The sequence below is a fragment of the Rhinopithecus roxellana genome, chromosome 5, assembly GCF_007565055.1.
Source record: "Rhinopithecus roxellana isolate Shanxi Qingling chromosome 5, ASM756505v1, whole genome shotgun sequence".
Taxonomy (NCBI): domain Eukaryota; kingdom Metazoa; phylum Chordata; class Mammalia; order Primates; family Cercopithecidae; genus Rhinopithecus; species Rhinopithecus roxellana.
The window spans coordinates 113,718,539-113,743,772 of NC_044553.1; the positions used below are offsets into that span (position 1 = coordinate 113,718,539).

The window sequence follows — 25,234 nt, forward strand, 5'->3', positions numbered from 1 at the left end:
AACAACACAGTTAGTCAGTACTGTAATTATCTCCAATTTTCAGATGGGAAATTTGGACTTTGAGATGTTAAGTAATTCTGCCCAAGTGGTAAAGGCCAGATTCAAACTCAGATCAGTCTGACTCCAAAGCTAGTGATCTTTTTTTTTTTTTTTTTTTTTTTTTGAGACGGAGTCTTGCTCTGCCACCCAGGCTGGAGTGCAGTGGCCGGATCTCAGCTCACTGCAAGCTCCGCCTCCCGGGTTTTGTACGCCATTCTCCTGCCTCAGCCTCCCGAGTAGCTGGGACTACAGGCACCCGCCTCGTCGCCCGGCTAGTTTTTTTTTGTATTTTTAAGTAGAGACAGGGTTTCACCATATTAGCCAGGATGGTCTCGATCTCCTGACCTCGTGATCCGCCCGTCTCGGCCTCCCAAAGTGCTGGGATTACAGGCTTGAGCCACCGCGCCCGGCCCAAAGCTAGTGATCTTAAGCACCAGACTAGAAGAGACTATCCTGAAGAAACATATAATATATTCTAGCCTGGAAAATGGTATAAACAAAATCACTTTCACAGTAAAGCACACAACATTACCCTATGCTTGACCACTCAACATCAGCAAAAACAACAGCAGCCACAGCAGCAACAAGGGCATTTTTACTGAGCACCTACTATGTGTCAAACACTATTCAGACATTATCTCATTTAAGCTCCATAACAGATATGCAAGGTAGGTCTGAATCCACTTACAGGTAAGAAGACTGAAACTCTGAGAAGTTAAGTGATCTTCCCAAGGTAACACAATTAGAAAGAAGCAAAACTAGAATCCAAATCCAGGTTGGTCTGATTCTCAAATCCATATTTTCCATTACTAGGAAATACACTCTTCCAGCAGACCACTTTGGCTGAAATAAGGAACTGTACCAAGGAGGCACAAGTATTAAGGCAGAAAGGCAGGTAAGGCCCAGAAAGTGGCCTCAATGTTTGGATTTCATCCAATGTCCCTTCTTTTGGCAACAACCAGCAGGAATCATTGTTTGCTCAGGTACACAGATCTATTCAGCATACAGAGAAGGCCTGAATAGGGTAGATGACCCATACAGAAAGGTCCTTTGGAAAAGTTAATATGGCCAGGAAACCAATTTAAAGTTTACTCCAATGGAACAGATACGAAGAATGAAAATTGTAGACAAAGAATTCTCCCAAAACTGGAATTAGAGAAAGACAAGTGACAAAAACATTATAAAGAAAAATCTGGTAATAACTGGATGGTGGGAAGGAGGCAAGGATAATTCCATGTCTACAAAGGGGCTGCTAACAGAAATATGAAAAACACAAAAAGAGTAAGAATGAATTTCAACATGCTGAAAATAAGGAACAGTGAGACATCTAAGTATTCAACGAAAGCTGAAAAAAGCTAAAAGTTCAACAAAAAGTTGAACAGGAGAGCAAAAAGAAGAGAGCCCTGTGACATGCCAGCACAAACCTGCTTCTGTGAGAACAGGCTAGTTAACTCCACAACACTGGGAACCAAGTCCATGCTGTTCCCTGCTATGTCCCCATCACACCTCCCACAGAGCAGTGCTCTACACATCTTTTCTGAATAAAGTATTATGAGCCAATACAAATTTCTCCAGCATCCCAAGGGTATCATGACTCCATCAAATATGCCTTGATGAAATCCATACCCACTATTTTTTATTATATTCTTGCAGATGCCATGCAATCCTAACAAAGAAAGAAATGAAGTCAATGTGAGCTACTTATAGTGAACCAATCATAACCCTCCCAAAAGTATTGATCATGAACAACCTAGAAGGGTAGTTCAAAGACTCTGTCCTTGATGATGCCTCACTCGATTACTTTAAAATGTTTTATTTGAGGACTAGAAAGTCTTCATTATGATCATTAAGTTATGGCTCAGGTACCTACACATAGATATTAATTCCCAAAAAGCCTCCAAGAGGATCATAAGTTAAAAATCAGCACTGGCAAAGCTATGACTGCAAAGAGCCTATTATACTCTGCAGAATTTCAGAAATGATTGATAGCAGAGGTGAGTTTAGTTTTGACTCTCCAGTATCCATTCCCCCTTGTTCTGGAAACACAACAAACACTCTCACCCTACTCTCAGCTCAGTGGTTTGGGTAGGGCTGCCGAGCTGGGCATATGACCTAGTCTAAGTCAATTGGCACTTCTTTTGTTCCTGGTCACAAAGAATGGGTCAGGGACAGGCACGTAAGACCCAGGCCTAAGCCAGTCAGCCAATTCCATATCTCTGGCCATAGTGATTAATTTCAAGATGCCCATTTGGGTCAAGAAGAGTTAGGACCAGGACTTTATCAGACTGTTAGAAAACAAACTTGTTCTTTATTGCTAACAGTAAGGATGCCATGGAACCTAGAGCTGCTATGGGCCACCATGTGGCACCAGTAAATGAAACTGACATAGATGGAAGCAAAGCCAAAAGGCAGAGATAGACTGGATCCTAATGCCACTGACCCAGCCAGCTCTTCTGTGAACTTTTCAGTCTCTGGGCCAATAAAATCTCATTTTAGCTTAAGCCAGGTTGAATCAGACTATATACTTGCATTGGAAAAATTCCTGCCCTAATCTAATCGCCCAAGTAGCCCTTACCTTAAAGATAAACTTGGGAAAGAATCCGACCCTCTATTTCATTTAGCAATCTATTTCTTTTGCTACATATATAATACAAGAATAGCCCATGGGAAATTTTTGCTTAGGAACTTATCATTGCAACTGAGGACACAAAAGCTCACTCTTTTCTAAGCTCTGATAATGTGAGCAAACAAGAAAGATAAACAGACAACGAAAGCTACACCAAGGACAGTCTGAGCTCTGATCAGCTTGTCCCAAACATTGTAAAGCTAGATTTATGCTTAAGCACTGAAGTTGCCACATTTTAAGTTGCTGATGCAAGTAGACATCCACATTACAGAGGGTGATGTTAGGAGACAACAAACAGCTGAGGCTGCCTACTCAAACATTTCTATAAACAACAGCAGCAAGCTTTGACCCCAGACTGTAGTTTCGAGAAACTGTGGGTATAATCCTCTATCCCTCTGCAACCCAGATTGCAAGTATCTGCAAAGAAAAATGCATGGGGGAAAAAGGTCACTGTTACTACAAATACAGCATGAATAAATGCTATAAAGGAGAAATAAAAAAATGAACAACCAGTTGTGGGGTATTTTTGGTGGACTTTTTTCTATTCAGAACCATATTCTAAATTTCTGTTTTTAATATTCAGTATCTTTTCATTTGACACTTATATTTAACAAATACTACAGGTTAGGATATACTGTTTATGTTCATTTTCTGTCTCATCAGCTATAGTGTGAGTCCCTTCAAATCAGGGCCTTATCTTTCCAGACCTAAAATAGTATCTGACACAAAGTAGATGTGTGAAAATATCTGCTGAAAATTACCAAAATATTAACTACTTGGCTAGTAACGAGTTTATCTTACAATGAATAATTCTGACTTCCTTGCTTAAAATTAATATATTACCATTTATTCGATAGCTCCTATGTGCCAAACGATGTGCTAAAAACCATACACAGGCTGAGCGTGGTGGCTCACGCCTGTAATCCCAGCACTTTGGGAGGCCGAGGCAGGTGGATCATCTAAGGTCAGGAGTTCGAGATCAGCCTGACCAACATGGTGAAACCCCATCTCTATTAAAAATACAAAATTAGCTGGCCATGGTGGCACATGCCTATAATCCTAGCTACTTGGGACGCTGAGGCAGGAGAATCGCTTGAACCCAGGAGGCGGAAGTTGCAGTGAGCTGAGATCGCACCATTGCACTCCAGCCTGGGTGACAGAGCAAAACTCTGTCTTAAAAAAAAAAAAAAAAAATCATACATTAATGATTGACTTACTTATTTGGATTGAGATTATCCTAATCAGGAAGTGCAAATAAGTTAAAAGGAAAAATAATGCTGCTTCCTTACTCTTTTCACCTCTGTACTTGAATAGAACTAGAACAAATGCACAGGAGTTCAAAGTGACATACTTTAGCTCAACCCAAGGAAGATGTTCTAGAAGGAGCAGAGCTGTTCTAAAAGGAATGAGCTGCCTCTAGAGGAACTGGTTACTGGAGGAAACCAAGTAAAATTTCAATTAGAGATGATGCAAGCATTGAAGGAGCTGTTAACAGAGTCAATTGGAATTGGGACAGTATCCTAGGTTCCACTATTAAGCCTGCAAATCTGGAGTAGCTACATTAAGTTTGAGCAAAGTCAGTAGTTATAATTTCCCATCTTTTCTTATCTATAACCCTAGACTGTTCTCCAAATATTCTGTATTCCCGTATTATCTCATTGCCTTGAAATGCTTGCAAGCTTTCCCCTTGAAAATATGAAAGAGTTTTAAAATGTTGACATTCATCTGGCCTATTGATGCAGGACATGAAGGAGGTAGATCTGAATATATTTTTGGTGCCTAAACATCTAGCAAAGCCCAAGACTGGACAATACAGGGAAAATTAAACTGGCAAAGTACATAATCCCTCTACTGTTATGAGTCCTTGACCCTCTCCCCTCCCACTCCATCATACTGACTTTATAGGCAATGGCATTGTATTAGAAGGGGCAGAAACTGAGTAAAGACTGCATAAAGTTGTGCTGGGGCTTCTTTGCAACCATTTAAGTCTCAGTCAAAAATATACATCTCTAAGATGGGTTTCAGGCATTATACTAAAAAATAATACCCTTAGCTTATTTTGCTTTCAGCTCCTTACCTGTTTCATAATGATAAAACTTCCCAAGCAGCTGTTGGCCAGAAAACAGCATGTATTAAGACCCAGTAGTAGAGAAGGCAAAGTGGAGTTGGGAAACAGAGATACTCAGAGTGGCTGGAACTCAGACTATGAAGTGGGGAGTAGAAAGATGTGAAAATAGAAAGATAGCAGGGCCAAGATCAGGAAGAACCTCATTAAGTAGTGTTTACTTCAACCTAAGGGCAACAGTAAGTCACAGAAAGACTTTAAGGAGGGGAGAGAAGTGGCAGATTTGTGTTTTCAAAATCTTGTTTCAATTACTTTTAAATAACCAATAAAGAGGAAGGAGAAGATGCAAGACATGGAGAGAAAGAACAGTTAAAAGGCCTTTCCAGGAATGCAGGCAGGAGGAGATGTCAGCTTAGACTGCAGGTAGTAGCAGTGGGTTAGAGAGAAATGGACAGATTCACTAAATATGCAATAGGTAAAATCATCAGGACTTAGCAATAGACCACATGTGGGGCACGAGAGAAAGAGGGGAGTCAAGGATGACCTGGAGATTTCTGGCATGGCCAGCTGGGTAGCTGGTGGTGCCATGTACTGAGATAAACACATGGTAGGTAGTCGACACTGAGGGGACCATGACTCAGTCTGGAACATCTCATGTTTGAGATGTATATGTGACATCCAAGTAGAGATGTACAGAAAGTAGTTTTCAGGTCTGAACTGGAGATATAAGTGCTAATTAGCATTAATAATAATATGCTCATTAGCAAGCAGGCCATAACTGAAACCACAGGAAATAATGATCCAGGAAAAATACATAATTCAGCCCACAAGGTAGGGCAACAATATGTGAGAAGTCAACAATATTATTCGTTTACACTTCACAGTTTTCAAAAGGCATCACATCCTAAACCAAGTAATACAGGTGTCTTGGAACGTAGGCAAAATACAAATTAATCCCTACAGGAAAAGCAACTCCCACTGACCCACACATAACAGGTGAATCTGAGATCTAACAACTGGTCATAACCTAACAACATCCTAACACCATAATACTCACCTGTGGACAAGGCCTCCTCCCGAACATCACCCTCACCAGGCTGAGGGATATTCCAGGATGTTCTGGGAAGTAAGGAAATTTCCTCTGGTGATTCTAGTCTCACCATATCCATGTGATTGCTCTGGAACTGATACCGAGGGATGAAGCAGACTTTGCCTCGTTGGAAAATGTCCTTGATAATCTCTTCTGTCTCAATTTCATCTTGCATGCTCAGAAAGATGGAAATTCTTTCGGACTTTTGATACTCACTGTGGGCAATCACCTAAATGGGAAATTATGGCAATTATATTTTCCAAGACTATATTTAGTAACTCCCCTTAACAGTTCTTCCTTTCTCTCTCAGCCTTCTCCAATGTCTTTAAATATTAAAAAGAAAAAAAAGGTGGGCGGGGCAGAGTGATATAGTGGGTCAGACAGTGTTGCATCCTGAAGCCTGACTTTTAGTTTGGGACCCAGCACTTACCTGCTCCTTTTATCCCTTCCTGGTACACCCACTCTGGTAGGTGTGAAAACCCATTAAAAGGTCACTGTGGAGACAAGCTGTTTATCTAGAGAATTCCAGGCTTGATCCCCACCTACCCATTTTAGTAGTCTTCAGTCATTTCACATGCTTTCCCTAGAGTCTGCTTTACTTTATCTCTGAATCTTGGCTCCCACAAGCTTCTCCACTCCTTGGATTGTCAGGCTTCTCTCTCCTCCCAAATTCTACCCATTTAAAGTCCAACACAAGCCCTAACTTTTCCTAACTTCTGCCGAACCCTTACTACATTTAGAGTTAATATATAACAATAATGTATTGTCATGAGTGGATCACTAATTGTTTCATGTGCCCTAAATGTGGTATCTCTAACTGGTCCACGAACTGAGCTCTCTGAGGCAGAGAACATGCCTTATAATTCTCTCTTAGCTCTGCCATCCCCATCCCATTTCCTAAAATTCACCTGTTCAAATGAATATCAAAATATTCACAATTATGGGGTGAGAGCAGATCCTGACGAAAGAAATCATTTTCAATTGAATCATCCATCAGGCAGGAGAAGGGAACTGAGCTTTGCTCATCATAGAAATGTCAACAATCTCAGGAACTTATCCAGACTCAGAAGTTAGTCCTTCACTCTCCCTTTTCCTTTTTTTTTTTTTTTTTTTTTAAATATATATATATAGACATGGTCTCCCTCCGTTCCCCAGGCTGGAGTGCAGTGGCACAATCTGCAACCTCTGCCTCTTAGGCTCAGGCAATCCTCCTGCCTCAGCCTCCAGAGTAGCTGGGACCACAGGTGCAACCACTATGTCCAGCTGATTTTTCGTATTTTTTTGTGGAGACAGGGTTTCACCATGTTGCTCAGGCTGGTCTCAAACTCCTGAGCTCAACTGATCCACCCACCTGGACCTCCCAAAGTGCTGGGATTACAGGTGTGAGCCACTGCGCCTGGCCAGCTCTCTTTTTTTTCCCTTCCTTTTCTGTTCTTCCCTGTTTGCCAAACTAAAAAGAAAAGAATACTTTTCTTATTCTTTATCAGACTTTTTAATACTTTTGTTATTATTATATAATTGTAAGCCATAGAAGTAGCTTATAAATATGACTAGCAAAAAGATACAGGAATAGAAAGTCAAGTTATTACTAATAAAAAAGGAAACACAGAAATCAAGTAGATAGAGCACATCAAACCAGTCTAAGAAAGAAAGTTAACTCTCACATTCTGAAAATTTACAAAATTGTTTTGAGGCCTGAAATGGGCAAAGAAAGGAAATGTGAAACCTAGACCTGGGCAGGCCTGGGGCTTTGGGCATCCAACTACTATATGAGAAAGTTAAGTATCCTTTTTGCTCTCTTTACAGCAGAATATAGAAGATCGAGAGTTGAATAAGTAGTAATAAACATCAGTTAACGTTCAGTGTGAGACTGTGCATACATATTTATCTTCCTTCCTCAAATACCATTAATGTGACGGTAAAGAAGCACAAAAAAGAAAATCCATTAGAGTACTGAGAACAAGGGAACAGAGACCTAATTTCTGTAAGACAAAGAGTGGATGGGACAGTATTTTGCTGACAAAACAGCAGCAGATCACAACACTCAGAGAATAAGGGTGCAAGTCAGGCAGAATCCATTCCTCCCTTGAAATCCCAAAACAACTATAAAAGGCAGAGGAAATCCCCATTAGCTAAGACACCTTCATTCACAAATATGTACAGACAATAAAGGATCATCAAACATTTTGAAAAGTCAAAATACAAAATAGAAGGATGGAAAAATAAAACAAGAAGGGGAGAAAAAATGGACAAACAGGACAGATAATTTTTTGAAATTCTAATTAGTTTTCTCAGACAAACTCAAGAAGATAATTCCATTTCTAAAATAACAATAGACTGCTAGGGGAGGAAGCAATCAGGGAATCATGAAATAATCAATGGAAACTAAAATTGTGATTAGCAAAATTAAAACAACTTAGGAGACAGCCTTGGAGTAGGGGAAAAGACAAAAATAGGAAAAATGAAAAAAATGTTAAGAATACAGAAGATCAATCTATGATTTTTATTATCTGATTAACAAGAGTTCCAAAAAGGCACAAAGGAAAAAGAAATAATCAAAGAAGATACACTTGGCTCACACCTGTAATCCCAGCACTTTTGGAGGCAGAGGCGGAGGCGGGTAGATCATCTGAGGTCGGGAGTTCGAGGCCAGCCTGACCAACATGGTAAAACCCCATCTCTATTAAAAATACAAAATTAGCCAGGCGTCATGGCGCATGCCTGTAGTCCCAGATACTTGAAAGGCTGAGGCAGAAGAATCCCTTGAACCCAGGAGGCAGAAATTGAGCCAAGATCACGCCATAACACTCAAGCCTGGGCAACAAGAGCAAAACTCCATCTCAAAAAAAAAAAAAAAAGTAAAACACGAGTCTCCATATTGAATGGGGGCCATGGGTACTGAGCAGAACAAAGAAAATAATTTTAAATTTGAAATTCAAACTATCAATCTAGTATGAGGGTAAAACATTTCCTAAAGTATATTTAAAAGTTTACCACCCCCATAGATACTTTCTCAAAAAAAATTATCTGAAGATATACTCTAATAAGATGAAAAGAATCCAAGAGAGAAAAAGATACTAGACTCAAAAAGTGGTCCTAACTCAGAAGTGGAGTAAGGAGGAACCCCAGGGCAATGGCAGTGCAATAGGCCAGAGGCAACCAGACCAGAAGAAGCAAGGGGCTGGAGTGTTTTCAAAAAGAGAGTGGATTTATTTTAACAGACGATGAAAAAGAATATATTGATAAGACAAACAGATATTTTTGATTTGTCAAAAAAAGAAAAATAAAGGCAATCAGAAGCTCCTGGAAAAATACAGAACTAAATTAGAAATATGCTCCAAATGGGAACAAAGTAAAACAGAGAATGATTTTGAGCAATTATGGAGGAAAAGAGAAAAGCTTTGGTACTAACACTTGAAACATTACCTTCCTAGTTACACATATCTAGTGACATAAAGTTATGTCTTTTCTTACATATTCAATCATACAACTTGGTTCTATGATGAATACCATCTATAGAACAAAAATACAGCTGGGCGCGGTGGCTCACACCTGTAATCCTGGCACTTTGGGAGGCCAAGGTGGGCGGATCACGAGGTCAAGAGGTTGAGACCATCCTGGCCAACATGGTGAAACCCTGTCTCTACTAAAAATACAAAAATTAGCTGGGCGTAGTGGTGCATGCCTGTAGTCCCAGCTACTCGGGAGGCTGAGCCAAGAGAATCACTTGAACCCGGGAGGCAGAGGTTGCAGTGAGCCAAGATTGTGCCACTGCACTCCAGCCTGGCGACAGAGCGAGACTCCATCTAAAAAAAAGAAAAAAAAAATACAAGGTATGTATTCAGTGCTTTACATATTTTTATAAATACTGTTTACTGTAAATACTGTTTACTGAAATCTCAAGTTTGGAAATCGGTCACAAATACTGCTGAGTAGACTCATTATAGTTACAGAACAAAGTTTAAATATTACAAAACCTGGCTGGGTGTGGCGGCTCATGCCTGTAATCCTAGCACTTTGGGAGGCTGAGGCGGGTGGATGATGAGGTCAGGAGTTCAACATCAGCCTGGCCAAGATGGTGAAACCCTGTCTCTACCAAAAATATAAAAATTAGCCGGGCGTGGTGGTGGGCGTCTGTAATCCCAGCTACTCGGGAGGCTGAGGCACAGAACTCCTTGAACCCGAGAGGCAGAGGTTGCAGTGAGGCGAGATTGCGCCACTGTACTCCAGCCTGGGTGACAGAGTAAGACTCTGTCTCAAAAAATGAAAAATTACAAAACTTGACAACATAACAATATAAATGTCAGAAACTGACAGAAGGAGTAGAAAACATAGTGAGTAAAGGGGCACTAATTTCCTCATCTTAATTAGTTAGGGAATCAAGATACGACATAAAGCTGAATTTCTTCACCATTTAAATTACTTCTCTGATAAATTTCTAAGTTATAAAAAGGTACAGTGACAATAAGAATAATATGCTTTTCTAAATGAAAGACATCATTTAACACCTTTATTGAGTATTCACTATGGCAAAACACTACACAGTACACTGATGTTTCCAGAGATGATCCATTGGTTAGTCATGAAATCAATAGCAGGCTATAATTTTTAAATGAAATAGAATAGCAAATATTAAAGTTCGAGTCAGGCACAGGGGCTCACGCCTGTAATCCCAGCACTTTGAGAGCCAGAAGCGGGAAGATCACGAGGTCGAGTTCGAGACCACCCTGGCCAACATGGTGAAACCCCGTCTCTACTAAAAATAGAAAAATTAGCTGGGCATGGTGGCACGTGCCTGTAATCCCAGCTACTTGGGAGGCTGAGGCAGGAGAATCGCTTGAACGTGGGTGGCGGAAGTTGCAGTGAGCTGAGATCATGCCACCGCACTCCAGCCTGGGCGACAGAGCAAGACTCTGTCTCGAAAAAAAAAGAAAATATTACATTTCATTGTATGTGGTAAGAGCTGTAAAATGTTCCTTGTATGTGTATATTTGTACAGAGTAAAATGTATTTATTACTGAGGGTCATGGGTCTGCTTTTTAATTTTTCTCTCTCCTCCTTTAATGCCAGCTCTCAATTGTCATTCTATTGCTGTCAGTGCTGTATCTATGTAGCCACTATTCCCATCCACAGTTTATGAATTCTAATCTTCTATGGACAAAGACAACATAAAAGATTAGAAACTGAATTCATCTTTATTTCCCCCATGCTCCTCCAAAATTTGTTCCACTTCCTACATTCTTTATGCCCAAGGTTAAACACCATTATACCCAGCTCTAAATTTTGGAATCATAGGTGACTCTTGCTCCCCTTCCAGTATTCTCTAACCTCTTCCAGTTGCCAAGTACTGCTGTTTCTCACTTAACAGTCTCCCATTTGCCTCCTTTCCCCCCATCTCCATTGCCCATGCCCTGGTTTGCATTTTTTTCATCTTTCACTTGAATTGGCACAACAGCCCCTTACTGGTCTCCATATTTTTTTTTCTTTCTTCATTCCTCAACCCATTATCCAAATGCTGCCAGTATACTCTTCCTAAAGGACATATCAAAAAATAGGTAAAGCACTGAATACATCCCTTTACACACTTCTTTAACTCTCACAATCGACCTACAAGAGTGATATTATCCATTTTATAGACAAGGAACCAAGGGTTCTGAGAGATTATGAGACCTGTCCAAGGATATACAGTTAATAGACAGTGGCGCCAGATTAAACCCAGATCTGTGTAGTTCCAACGCCCATGCTAAACTGTATCCTGTCATCTCTTGCCTAAATATCCCTACTCACACTCCCCTATCCCATCTTTCCCTTCACCTGAAAAAATTCATCTTGTTCTCCAAAATTCATCTCAACATTTTGCAATAGAAAGCTTTCCAATTCCCCCTCCCCAAGGCTACATTTCCCAATATTGGTGTTTACCTTTATCATATATCTGGCTTCAATGCAATTCTTTATTCACGTCTGTTTCCTCTTTGAGGCTATCTGCTCCTTCAGAGCAACAATCATCTTTTTCATGTCCACAACCCAGCACATAGCCAAGTGTGCACTACTTAGGTGTTCAACATATGTGAATGAATTAGCTAAATTTTAAACAACTAGTAAGGACAAGAGTCTATATCCTTTACATATACTAAAACACCCAGCAATGCTTCCTCATAATAGCTAAAATAATTGTTTGAACGACCGAATTAACATCTGTATAGATTCCCTCATGCACACCTACATAGATGAAGAGAGGGGTGAAATAAGTATATTTGAGTTACTGCTTTAACCCATTGGCACCTTGAATTTGAGCAAATAACGGATAATAGAATAGTGAGGCGTAATTAAGAAAGCCTGATGGTATAACTAATTCCAAGGAACATCAAGTCTCCAAATATCCACTGGTGTCTCTGAGGCATGATGCTGGGAAGACAGATCATCAATTTGACTTACAACAGAATTACACATACGTACTTATTCAGGGGACATTAAATTTTTCTTCCTCTGCTGTCTAACAAAAATGAGTCCCCAAAAACTCTTTAGAACATGCCTTCAAGACAGGATATGACTTCCCATTTTATTGATAAGAAAACTGGCATTACATAGACAGACTAAAAATATATAACAGTGCAGTCGGTGAAAGTAATAAAACAGAGGTCTGCTAACCAACAAACAGGGACCCTCACTTATTCCTCTCATTTCTCTCTTCTGTTTCCTATGTTCTTGGGAAGCCTGGGTATGACAGCCACGTCTTCCTTTCATTCACTCAAGAAAAAGCATTTAATGTTGACCAACTCTGAGACAGGAAAAGCGTAGGCCCTGGAGCTACTGAGACACAGCCTTAGCCCTCCATATGCTTGGTGAAGTGCAGTCAACATCTGAGTTCTGACCTCTGGCATCTCCACACTTTTTTTGGTGTTCCCTTATCTGAAGCACCTGCATCTTTCTCTGGCCATTTCACTAATGTAACTGGAGTCTGACTTATAGCTCATTAACTTTAGGACTCACTGAAGGAACCTGGGCACTCAAGAGTTCACCCATCTCCTCTACCACAACTTTCTGTTCTCACCCTGCTCTCACCACAGTACCGTCATCCCCACGGAGGAGTTTTCGAGCACCAAAGGTGCCACCCATGCAAACGAACTCCCCTTCCAGAGATAAATCTGTCAGCCCCTGCTGTCCTCTCGCTCTTTAGCCTCACAACTTTCACTACCGGGCCCTCTCTCCGCCACAGTGCGAAGAACAGCCAGGCAACGACGAGGGGACGTGCGCGCGCCAGGAAGGGCCGTGCGGACGCCGGGAGGGGAAACGTGCGCGCGCCTGGAGGGGAAACGTGCGCGTGCCGGGAGGGCCTAGCCCTGCGCCTGCACTGACCATGCGCGGATCAGCAATCGCTGGCCGCCAGGCCTTCAGAGAGTCTGTCCGCCGCGGCTTCAGCTACAGGCGGTCTCGCACCTTCTGGGTCAGTACGCGGGACTGGCGTAGCCTCTCCTCTGCGCTCATCGCCCGCAGACGCTGCTTCAGCTCTCCTCGCAGGGACCGCTTGGCGCTGCTCACCGCTGCCGCCGCCATCTCACGCCCAAGCCCAATCAAATCCCACCCTCGGCGCCCTCGGGTTCGGTCTCCGCCCCTGGCCGCTCCCAGGTGGATCCGCGGCCTAGGGGCGGGTCGGGACTCGGGGAAGCGCCCCCACCCCGCTTCCGGGACGCGGGCCCTCGGCGCGCCGCGCGCTTACCTCGCCTCCGGCCATTGGGACCCAGCCCTCGTGCGGCCCCGGTAGTCCGGCCCGCCCTCCCCGGTTCCCGGGAGCTGTGGCGAGGCGCCGTCGCTGCCCGGCCGCCTGACCTCCCCCAGCCCGAGCCCTCACCCGGACCGCGGAGGCGGCAGCGCCACTGGCGGGGATGGTAAAGACGGGCCGGCAGTACCCACGGTGCCTGGCATCTCTTGTACTGTTAAGTACTGGGACTTCAGGGGCCAGAAAAGAAGGGCAAGGCAGGACAAGTAGCGAAATCGTCACGAGTCGCTTAACTACAGGGATATGTCTGACAGATGCCCCGATTTCCTTCTGGTGCAAACATAAAGAGTGTAGTTACAAAGTTACTACACACCTATGCTACACACCTGTACAGCGTATTTTGTACCAAATACTGTAGGCAATTGTAGCACCATGATACTTGTGCATCTAAACAGAAAAGGTAATGTGTTGGTTGGCTACCACATCAGTAGGTATTAGGAATTTTTCAGCTCCATTATAATCTTAAGAGACCACAGTGGTTGATGGAAATGTCCTTACGTGATTAAATAGATGATACATAGTCGGGAACATTGTTAAAGCAGTAACTGTAGTGTAAAAGCCAAATTTTGTGGATTCTAGTGTGAATGTATTCCAGGTAATAGTGCCCATATAGGTACTTCCTGTTATAACCATCAGTGACTGTTCATTCCCACCACTCAGCTCTGATTAAAACACAAAAATGAATTAAAACTGAAAGCAGTTTGGGGGGTGGGTGAGGCACTTGCAGGAAGAGGTAAAAGAAACTGTGAAGTCTTGAACTGCTCCCGGTAGACAGGCGCCTCAGATTGCATAGATGGTTGCCTCTCAGATGTGACTTCCTAAAACCAGAGCTGCATCTTCCAAAACTGCTTCCCTACTGACCGCCCCAGCGTCCTAATCCCCACCGTTAAGAATCACACCTCCTAAGTAAAGCATAAAAGTGCCCGGCGAGAATGCACGTGGCTTGAGAGGGGAGATCTGGCTTCTTTATGGAATCGATCAACAGCTTCCAGGGAAAGGTAATGCAAGTCCCAGGGGGATTGTGTTGTAAGAAGAAGGGAAGGCCAGGCAAGGTATAGCGTATACATATTGCAATCGGATTTGCTGACCTAAAAATTAGAACACGAGGTCTAACAAACTACATAATTTTCTAATCTGTTCATTTTTACCAAAAAAAAAAAAAAAAAAATTAACACTTGCTCCACGTTGAATCACTTACCTAATTTTCTTTGTTCAGAATATCGCAGAGTATCCTGCATATCAGGTTGCCATATCCATCAACCCCAAATGGCAAGCCAGAGAGAGAAGGCTGGGAGGAGGCATCAGTGGAAACTCTTAAGCAGCCAGGGGCACTGGAAACTGCAAACAGCATGGGAAAGAAGGAAGGAAGGAGGGAAAAGGGAAGGCGACCTGAGTCTGCTTCTAGCTTGAGTCTTGCTTCTCAGTCTAGTCTGCAGTCTAGCCTAGTGACACGGAGGACTTTTGGGTAATGGGCACACCTGGAGTCTGCAGAATGCCGGGCGCGGTGGCTCAAGCATGTAATCCCAGCACTTTGGGAGGCCGAGACGGGCGGATCACGAGGTCAGGAGATCGAGACCATCCAGGCTAACACGGTGAAACCCCGTCTCTACTAAAAAAAAAAATACAAAAAAAAAAACTAGCCGGGCGAGGTGGCGGGCGCCTGTAGTCCCAGCTACTTGGGAGGCTGAGGCAGGAGAATGGCGTAAACCCAGGAGGCGGAGCTTGCAGTGAGCTGAGATCCGGCCACTGCACTCCAGCCTGGGCAACACAGCGAGACTCTGTCTTAAAAAAAAAAAAAAATAAAGTGCAGAAAAGATACTGCCTTCCTAATCATCATCCCATAATTAATTGCCTGGCTCCTGTTTTGAGCTTTACCCTTTGGCTGAATTTCCAGGCAGACTCCAAAAATGAAGACAAAAATGGCATATAGAGAAAATTACATACAATTTATTTATTAAATAGGGATAAAATTTCTGTAACTCTGGAAGGTCAAGTTACATCATCAAAGTTGTTTATTTAAAAGTAGAAGTATGTGTGGGCAATCATTTTCTTAAGAGTCAGAAAAATTAGGCCGGTTTCACAATATGGAGTGTCCTTTCTGGTCAACAGTATTGCTTCAGAAGAGATAGCATTTCACAGATCTTTCCTGTAATTTCTAGAAAAGTCATCCAGCCAGATTTAGGCTCAAGCTTCTTTACAAAGCCATTTTCCTGAGAGAATAAATTTAACATTTTAAAAAATCACTGGAGATTATGCTGGAATAAAAAGCAAAAATATTTTCATTTAAATAATGCAAATAGTTAATCTTCTACCCCTTCTGTCCCTCTAAAGGAAGCATTGTGTAACAGAAACACAGTGTGACCTACATCTGTAATTTTAATTTTTGGTAGCCACATTTTAAAAAGTATAAAAATCAGAAAAACTAATTTTTAAGATATATTTAGTGATGATTTCAATATGTAATCAATGTCAAATCACTAATGAGATATTCTTTTTTTTATAACAAACCTTCAAAATCTCATGAGTATTTAGTACTTACAGCACATTTTTTTTTTTTTTTTTTTTTTTTGAGACGGAGTCTTGCTCTGTCACCCGGGCTGGAGTGCAGTGGCCGGATCTCAGCTCACTGCAAGCTCCGCCTCCCGGGTTCACGCCATTCTCCTGCCTCAGGCTCCGGAGTAGCTGGGACTACAGGCGGCCCGCCACCTCGCCCGGCTAGTTTTTTGTATTTTTTAGTAGAGACGGGGTTTCACCGGGTTAGCCAGGATGGTCTTGATCTCCTGACCTCGTGATCCGCCCGTCTCGGCCTCCCAAAGTGCTGGGATTACAGGCTTGAGCCACCGCGCCCGGCCCTTACAGCACATTTTAATTCAGACTAGCCACATTTCACTACCATAGTGGACAGCAAGCACAGCTCTAGAGGATAAAAAGTCTTTTGTTGTTCTCGTTCTTGTTTAATTGTCCATTGATTTCAATGCACTTATATTTGCAATATGAATTCTATTATACAGTAAACTGCATTGTATTGAAACTCATGAGAACTCACAGTAAATCCAAATTAAACCAATACCTTTGAAGCTATGAAAAGGTTGATGGTTTCTTTTATAATCTACTCTCTGTGATCGGACATAGTTTTAAAAATGTAGGATAACCCAATTAACTGGACATTTTATTTAATTTACAATCTATAATCATAAAATCCTCACTAAAAAGTACCTCTGAGATCATCTAGCCTAATGAACTCTCTTAACAAATGAGGAAAGTGAGGCCCACAAAAAAAATAAGTTATCTAAGATTAGGCAACCCCTTGGTGCCTGGATCTGGATTAGAATGCAAACACCCTACTTCTTTCCATTCCATTTATTTCCAAACAAGTGCAAAAATATTCAAAAATTGTTAAAATAATTCTTTTCAAATATTCATTTAGCAAACATTTGTGTCTGCATCTTATAGGTTCCAGAACCTAGGGTTACAAATACCTGCAAGCAGCTCAGAGCATACTGTAACTTAATATTGAAACATAAACCAAGCATAACCCTTTGATAGTTGGGAGAGATTCAAGAGCTCTGTGGTGCCTTGGAATCATTTTATGAGCATCACTGGCAAAGCACATGAATACCACCAACCAGGGGGATTTCATTTGAAAGATTGCCTAAGAAAGCCATTTTCTGCCTACGTGTTAAGTGTGCACTGTGCTCTGAGACATGCTGTCATACCTTGAGAGAGGAGGGAAACTGCCCCTCTCTCTTCTTCCTCTTTCCCTCCTGCCAGTATATACTCATAGATTACACTCTAAGGAGGTATCCACTTCATTATGCTCCTTCCTACACCCCATGTTTCACAAGTATGATGAGGCCCTCTGAAATGATTTTTATTATGATGATAATCATTGTTTACTATCATTGAGCAGTTAACATGTCATATACATCAATGTCTAAAGAAAGGACAGTGTACAAAGAAAATATTGATGAATTCAGCCAGATGAAGATTAAAAAATTTTTTTAACTATGAAAAACTAAAACGAACAATACACTAGGAAAATATTTACATATACCATGAAAGTGGTCATTCAAATGTGAGAGAAAATTCTCAGGCCCTTAATAGTTTAAAAAGGACAGACCATTAAAGACAGAAATATAAATCATTCACAAGTATATGGGAAAAACATTAATAGTAGTTAAAGAAATGTACATTTTAACAAAGTTTTATTGTTTTTTCGACCTACTAAATTGGCTTTATTTGATGCCTATTAAACCCTCAAAATTATTAATAGTACCACCCACACTGATAAGGTTGCTATGACATTGTTCTATTGATATAATGCTTTTGGAAAGAAAATATGTTTCCCAGTATGCTAGAATATTGTAATTATACACACATCTTATGAACTGGTTATTGCACTGTTAGAAATTTATCATGAGGCAGTCTTCTAAAATATTGGAGGGTAGGGGGCACCAGAAAAGCATACCCATGCTTCACTATTGAAGTATTATATCTAAAAGGGGAAAACTAGGCTGGGCGAAGTGGCTCAGAACTATAATCCCAGCACTTTGGGAGGCTGAGGTAGGGAGATCACTTGAGGTCAGGAGTTTGAGACCAGCCTGGCCAACGTGATGAAAGTCTGTCTCTACTAAAAATATAAAAATTAGCTGGACGTGGTGGTACATGCCTGTAATCCCAGCTACTGAGGAGGCTGAGGCAGGAGAATTGCTTGAACTTGGGAGGTGAAGGTTGCAGTGAGCCAAGATCAAGCCACTGCACTACAGCCTGGGTGATAGAGTGAAACTCCGTCTCAAAAAATTAATAAATAAATAAAAGGGGAAAAATCAAAACCAAATTGTCTAACAATTGGGAATTAGTTAATTATATGACAAATTAATGAAATATTCTGTAGACATTAGAAACTAATGCCTAATGTTAACAAGGAGTGAGACAGCGTTGAAAATATTTATATGTCACACCAAAAAACTCTTATGTACACCCTAATTATAACTGCATACAACGTCTGCATGTGGGTATGTTAGGGTGATGGGAGTGACTTTTCTTCCTTTCAAAAATGTTATTTTCAAATATATTTTCTTTAATGATGCTATTTGTATCTCAAGACCATTATATGAAAATAAATATACAAATAAGGATTCAATATCCTATCAGTAATGTAGTAGTAAATAAGAATTGTTCAGGCCTTATTATTTCTGGGAATAGTGATAGTTTGTTAAATTCAGCTACCTTGGTTTCAACAAAACCTAAAGCATAAAATAATGGTAATCCAAAGAAAATCAGAACCTCATAATTTTTAAAGATACAGGCAGCCAGGCACAGTGGCTCATGCCTATAATCCTAGCACTTTGGGAGGCTGGGGTGGTAGGATTGCTTGAGCATGGTAAGTCAAGGCTGCAGTGGGCCATGATCACACCACTGCACTCCAGCCTGGGTGGCAGAGCAAGACTTTGTATGAAAAAAAAAACAGGCAAATATCATGCTTTCTCACTTCTCTAAAGACTGTTCCTTTGTTCACTCAGGAAATAGTCATTGAGCATTGGCCACATGCCAGTACCAGTTAAAGTGCTGGAAACACAGTGGTGAAGAAAGCATACAGGATCTCTGTCCTCACTAAGCTTATGTTCTCATGGCGGACACAGACGATAAACAGATAAGCAAATAAATATGCAATGGGATGTCCAGTCATGAAAACTATTATGAAGGCAATAAAGTAGGGTAGGGAGACAGAGAGTGACAGTGGTACTTTCTTAGATGGGGTGATCAAGGAAGACTTCTCTGAGGAGAAGAATTCCTTGGAAGGGACACCTGAGCACAAAGAAGAGGGAAGGCAGGCAAACTTCGGGCAGAAAATTATTCCAGGCAGAGGCAACAGCAAGTGCAAAGGCCTGGAGGATGGAGTGTGCTTAGCTTATCCAAGGAGGCTGCAGCTGTGAGAACACAGAGGGATTCATAGAAAATGAGATTTGAGAGACAGGTAGAGGCCAGGTTATAAAGGGCTTTGGGTAACTTATACTCAGGATGTTGTACTTTTGTTCCCAGGGTGAAGGGGCACCTTGGAGAGTTCTGATTCGGCCAAGATCCAATCTAATTCAAGTTTGTAACATCACTGTGGGTACTATGTGGAGAACAAATTATAGCAGATAAAGGATGGAACCATGGAGTTTGGCAGGAGGCTACTGACAGAGTCAAGTGAGAAAGGAAGGTGGCCTAGATGCACAGGGGATTACAGCATTTCAAGGGGCAGCCAGGGGGATTTGCTGATGGATGGATGTGGGCTATGAGAGACAGGAGTCCAGGCTGACTCCCAAGGTTAGAGAACTAGCACTTAAGAGAGCTTGACTGAGAGGGCCCCAGGAAGGTGCTTTTCTCTAACTTCTGTGTCAGTATCATACATTTCCGCCTGACCTGAGGGTCATTTATTTTTCACTAAATGATTTTAAAATCTCAAAAATTCAAAAGAAACAGAAAAATTTTGCCCCAAAACTTATTTAATAAAAGGATATATATGAATACTTGGGATTATATCACCTTGCTGCTAGATCTTTATATGTTTGGAAATGCCTTTGCCAAACTGAATGCTTAGTCAATCATCTATATGTCTCTGTGTGCCCATTTATTTGGCCTCAAATTAACCAGACTATTATTTAGGGTAAGAGGACAACAAAGAAAATAGAAACCTCTTGGCCTAACTCTATGACCCAAGCTTTAAAATGGTGGTTACTTGGAAAGCACCAACTCTGACTGTATATCCTACTTTCAGAAGGGCAAAGAATTACCTATCTAAACTTCCTGGAATTTCCCATATAACCCTCATAGTTGCATAGTATTTGACAGTTTGCAAACCACTTTAAAAAAAAATGTTTTATAATCGTTTAACTTTCCATTAAAGATAGGTATTATTGTTTTCATTAATTATATATAATAAATTATCATGTCATATTATTATATACATTATATAAGGAATCTGAGTCTCAGAGTACCTCAGTAACTTACCCAAGGTTATACCTCTAGTGAGGGAGAAAACCAGAGTTCAAATCTCCAGTTACAGTGTTGCTTCATTGAATCATTCCATCAGTAAATATGTTACCTTCTATGCAACAGGTCCTAGGCATGAGGTACACAGTGATGCATTAAGTAGACATGATTTCTCCCATGTGGAGCTGAGTGCCAAGCATTCTTTCTATTCCCCCGGCATATGCAGAGGAGAATGCTTCATTGAAGGCGGAGAAAGTAAGAAGAGCCACCTGGTTCAAAAGGAAGGGTGATCCCAAGGGAAGAGACATGAGTTTCATCTCAGGATCATTCTAATGGTTTTTAAGAACCATCCTTTCCTTGTGAATGCTGAAGGCAGCCAAATGGCACTAGCTCTCCTAGCAGATCTTGTGAGAGCACATCCTTTCTCAGCACTTCAAATTAGGAGAGGGAACAGGAGGAAATCATGGTAAATGTGGAAGAGGAGAAAAAGAGAGATGAGAAGCCACAAAAAAAGAGGGCAGAAAGGCAGGCAGGCAAGAAAGACAAGCTGATAAAAAGGAGAAAGAGAATAAGGAAAGAGATTATAAGTCCTATTACTGATAGACCAGTCTTGGTTCTTCCCATTAGGGGATCTGTTTTACATGGTAACTAGTATCTAACTGTATTTGATCATATAATTTATGGAAACAAAATAATAGATTCTCTCAATGGAAGCTAGGTAATACTACTACTAACAACAACAACCCTAAACTTGTATTGAGTACTCATTTTCAGGAATTGTTCCAAGTGCTTTGTTTACATTAACTGATTTAATCCTTATACAAGTCCCAGGAGATAGGCTGCAATATTTTCCTGTTTTTACAGGTGAGGAACCAAGGCTTAGGGAAGTTAAGAAACTTGTGGAAGTCTGAGGTCAGGAGATTGAGACCATCCTGGCTAACACAGTGAAACCCCATCTCTACTAAAAATACATAAAAAAAAAAAAAAAAAAAAAAAAATTAGCCGAGCATGGTGGCACGCGCCTGTAGTCCCAGCTACAGCCTCCCAGCTGCCTGGGAGGCTGAGGCAGGAGAATGGCATAAACCCAGGAGGCGGAGCTTGCAGTGAGCAGAGATCGTGCCACTGCGCTCCAGTCTGGGCAACAGAGGGAGACTCCATCTCAAATAAAAAAAGAAAGAAAAGAAAAGAAAAAAGAGAGAGAGAGAGACAGAGACAGGGAGGAGGAAAGGGGAGAGAAGGAAGGGAGGGAGGGAGGGAGGGAGGGAGGGAGGGAGGGAGGAGGAAGGAAGGAAGGAAGGAAGGAAGGAAGGAAGGAAGGAAGGAAGGAAGGAAGGAAGGAAGGAAGGAACTTGTACAAGTCACACAGGTAGTAAATACTTGAGTCCAGAAATGAAGCCAGGTCTGTCTGCTTCCAAGTTGGTGCTCCAAATATCTATGCTGTACTCACATACTACATTCTTAATGCAAAGTTTTCATAAAGTCTCTGGGCACTTTTAAAATTTAAATTATAGATTGTATGTTTTATGATCAGTGATTTCTTGAGAGTTTTTTCAGGCAAGTTAAAGCCAGTGCTCACATCTTGATAAAGTTGTGAGTGCCTCCTCTACTCTTACCTCTTCTTGTGGGCCACTGACTACTAGCATAAGGAAGTGATTGTGCCGTTTCCCCTGAAATGAATCATTCATGAGTAAATTCATTCATTTGAGCAGATTTGTCAACATCGCTATGAAAAGAAGGTAACAGTTTTCCATGCCAGTTTGTACTGACCCAAAAAAGCACTGCCTTTCCTTAAGAAGATGAATGTCTCATCTGAGCTGGAAAAGGAGCACATAGATTGCTTTGAAGTGACATCTTCAAGAGTATTTATTTCATGTCTACAACCTGAACTAATCAGGTGCTTTTTTTAAAAAAAAAAAAAAAAAAAAAAAAAAGAGAGAGAGAGCTTGGAAACTTTAGAAAGGCTGAATGTGCGCATGTGCAGGCAATGTGTGTATTTGTATCTACACTCGGGAGAGCTTCATCCCACCACACTCATGTTTACATCTGTACCACCCTCGAAAGATGAGGATACTGCTAGAAATTCTCAGAGACAATTCCACACCCTTTGCATGAGTTCCAGAAGCTCACAAAATTTACTGTGGAGAAGTTAAATTTTTAAGTAACATTTATTCACTGTCTGTGTGTTCCAAGTACTAAGCTAGGCTTTGGGAATACAATCTAAACCCACAAACCTACTGCAAACTAGTAGAGTATTTCTCTGCAGGCTCATCTGTGGTCCTCTGTGCTAGAGAACGTTTGCCTTCACCTTGAAATAACCTAAACAGCTATCAGCTACAAATGGCCACTCTATAGCATTTACATACAATAGAATATACATAGCACTCTTAATAATACTATTTTAAATAACTTTGGATAAAAAAGTTTGCAGAAGTACTACCATGTACTGTTTTTACATATACCCATGTAAATATATGTATGCAAAATCTTTATGTATATATAAAATACATAAACATGCATATATATATATGCTTACATAAAACATTTTACATAAAACATTTACAAAAAGTTTTTTTTTACAAGGAAGTATTATGTTAGCCTGGCCAACATGGTGAAACCCCATCTCTTCTAAAATTAAACACCAAAAAAATTAGCCAGGCATAGTGGCAGTCACCTGTATTCCCAGCTGCTCCAGACACTGAGGCAGGAAACTCACCTGAACCTGGGAGACAGAGGTTGCAGTGAGCCGAGATCGCGCCATTGCACTCCAGTCTGGGCGACAGAGTGAAACTGTCTTAAAAATAAATAAATAAATAAATAAATAAATAAATAAATAAATAAATAAATAAATAATATATAAGAAAGAAAGAAACAAGAACTTATATTACCAAAGCCCTAAAACCTACATTCTTTTACAAGTTCATTTTTGCTACTAAAAACTAGTGCAACAGGAGTCACATACAATGTGCTTTGGCTAGTACAGATAATTACTACAAGAAACAGTGTATTATGGTAACACAAACCATTTACATTAAGACATTACTTAATTCTGCTATTTACTGCCAAAATTGTCTTTTTCAAATATCATGCCAAAATTACACGAATGTATATAGTTGTAGACATGTTCCTAGCAGAAGGGTAGGGAGGCAGGGGTCTGGGTAAGGGGAAGGAGAAGGCAAGTAGCCCTTTTGGGCTACCAGGGCATCAGGACCAGGTTCCCTGAGCAATTTGGCACAGGGATTTGAATGCAGGGTAGCCTCAAAGATGGGACAGAGGAGCAGTAGCAACATTAGCGATCCAAAAGATTCATAGGATGTGAGCAATACTGCTTTGGGTTCCTTATCTGATATTCCTAAAAAACAAAGTTGCTGTTGTTTTTCATGAAAACAGACTACATAGTTTATTTAGGTAGATATGATAAACATTTTAATAGTTACACTTATGCAATTTCATTTTCTAAATGTAAAGTTAGGCTGGACACAGTGGCTCACGTCTGTAATCTCAGCACTTTAGAAGGCCAAGGCAGACGGATCACCTAAGGTCAGGAGTTCGAGACCAGACTGGCCAACATGGTGAAACCCTATCTCTACTAAAAATACAAAAATCAGCCGGACACGGTGGCAGGCCCCCGTAATCCCAGCTACTTAGGAGGCTTAGGCAGCAGAATCACTTGAACCTGGGAGGTGGAGGTTGCAGTGAGCCGAGATCAGGCCACTGCACTCCAGTCTAAGCGACAGAGTGAGACTCCATCTGTAAATAAATAAATAAATAAATAAATAAATAAATAGTTAAAAACAAGAATAAGAGGCATTCTAAACCACTTTTGGTCATGGGTGCTATCCAATTCAAAAAATTTTTTTTGTACAATTAAATTGTTAAATTTAAAACAAACAAGTATAATAGATCATAAGATCATATCAGCTGTCTTGGGTTCCAATTCTATCAAAAATGCATATCTAAACTTATTGAAACCAAAATTTCTCCATCTGTGACATATAATCTTACTAGCACTAGGTAACAAGGAAAACGTCAATGGCTTTTAATGTATCAGGTTATATTGTGATCCCTACATGACCATGGGGTAATGAAACTGACAAATTTTATCTGTAGGATTTTTTAAATTATAAAAGCAGTTCATGTTCATATGAGAAAACTTAGAAATCACAAAAAGTACAAGGAAGAAGTTTAAAACAAAGTGCTTCTGTAATCCTACGAAACAGAGCCATGCCAGTATTTTGGTTAATTTTAAAACTGATTTTTTAAATCAGACACTAGATCTAGACAGTATTTTCTTCTTTATTTCATCATGGGAAAGTACCAATTCAATACTGCCATTATTCAGAATCTGTGTGAAATACCTCATCTGTAACTGGCATAAGGGTCATGTAAGAAATTTGGTCTCATCAGTTTATAGCTTCACCTCATTTTAACCTAAATCACTGACAGATTGATTTCATTTAAATTACTATAACTGAAGTCTTACTATACTGTGGTTCTGTTCAGAAACATAAAGATGAATATGGTACTGTCTTCCTGCTTAAATTGCTCACAATCTAGACTACACAGACCAAAGCACAAGGTGGCTGTGTTAAATATACTCTAAGAAAGGAAATATAAACAGTGATAATGTGTCCAGAGTTGGTTCCTTCCAGTGGGTTCTTG

At 40.8% G+C, this 25,234-nt stretch overlaps 1 protein-coding gene and 1 non-coding gene across 7 annotated transcripts in view; both read right to left on the reverse strand.

The window, feature by feature from the left end:
• The window catches only part of LOC104678092 (5-formyltetrahydrofolate cyclo-ligase), a 58,392-nt gene extending 43,492 nt beyond the window's left edge, over window positions 1–14,900 (reverse strand). Inside the window, exons 1-2 of one of the 5 annotated variants that reach the window (XM_030930388.1) lie at window positions 14,796–14,900; window positions 5,788–6,049 (exon numbers count right to left, since the gene is read on the reverse strand). In XM_030930388.1, coding sequence (XP_030786248.1) covers window positions 5,788–5,995 — 208 coding nt within the window. In that variant the 5' untranslated portion in view covers window positions 5,996–6,049; window positions 14,796–14,900. Of the gene's footprint in view, window positions 1–5,787; window positions 6,050–11,739; window positions 13,061–13,176; window positions 13,427–13,537; window positions 13,750–14,795 lie in introns of those variants that run through there. The other 4 variants (XM_010383294.2, XM_010383293.2, XM_010383295.2 and 1 more) reach the window with 4 other exon arrangements.
• A 622-nt stretch (window positions 14,901–15,522) lies between these two features.
• LOC104678093 lies at window positions 15,523–23,351 on the reverse strand. 2 transcript variants are annotated; one of them, XR_004057277.1, is made up of 3 exons: window positions 23,289–23,351; window positions 20,688–20,844; window positions 15,523–15,807 (listed from the first exon to the last, which is right to left on the reverse strand). It is a non-coding gene; the product is annotated as an uncharacterized LOC104678093 (transcript). The 2 variants fall into 2 exon arrangements; XR_004057276.1 differs by lacking the exon at window positions 20,688–20,844 and having other exon boundaries at window positions 15,523–15,852; window positions 23,289–23,338.
• Between the last annotated feature and the right edge of the window lie 1,883 nt (window positions 23,352–25,234).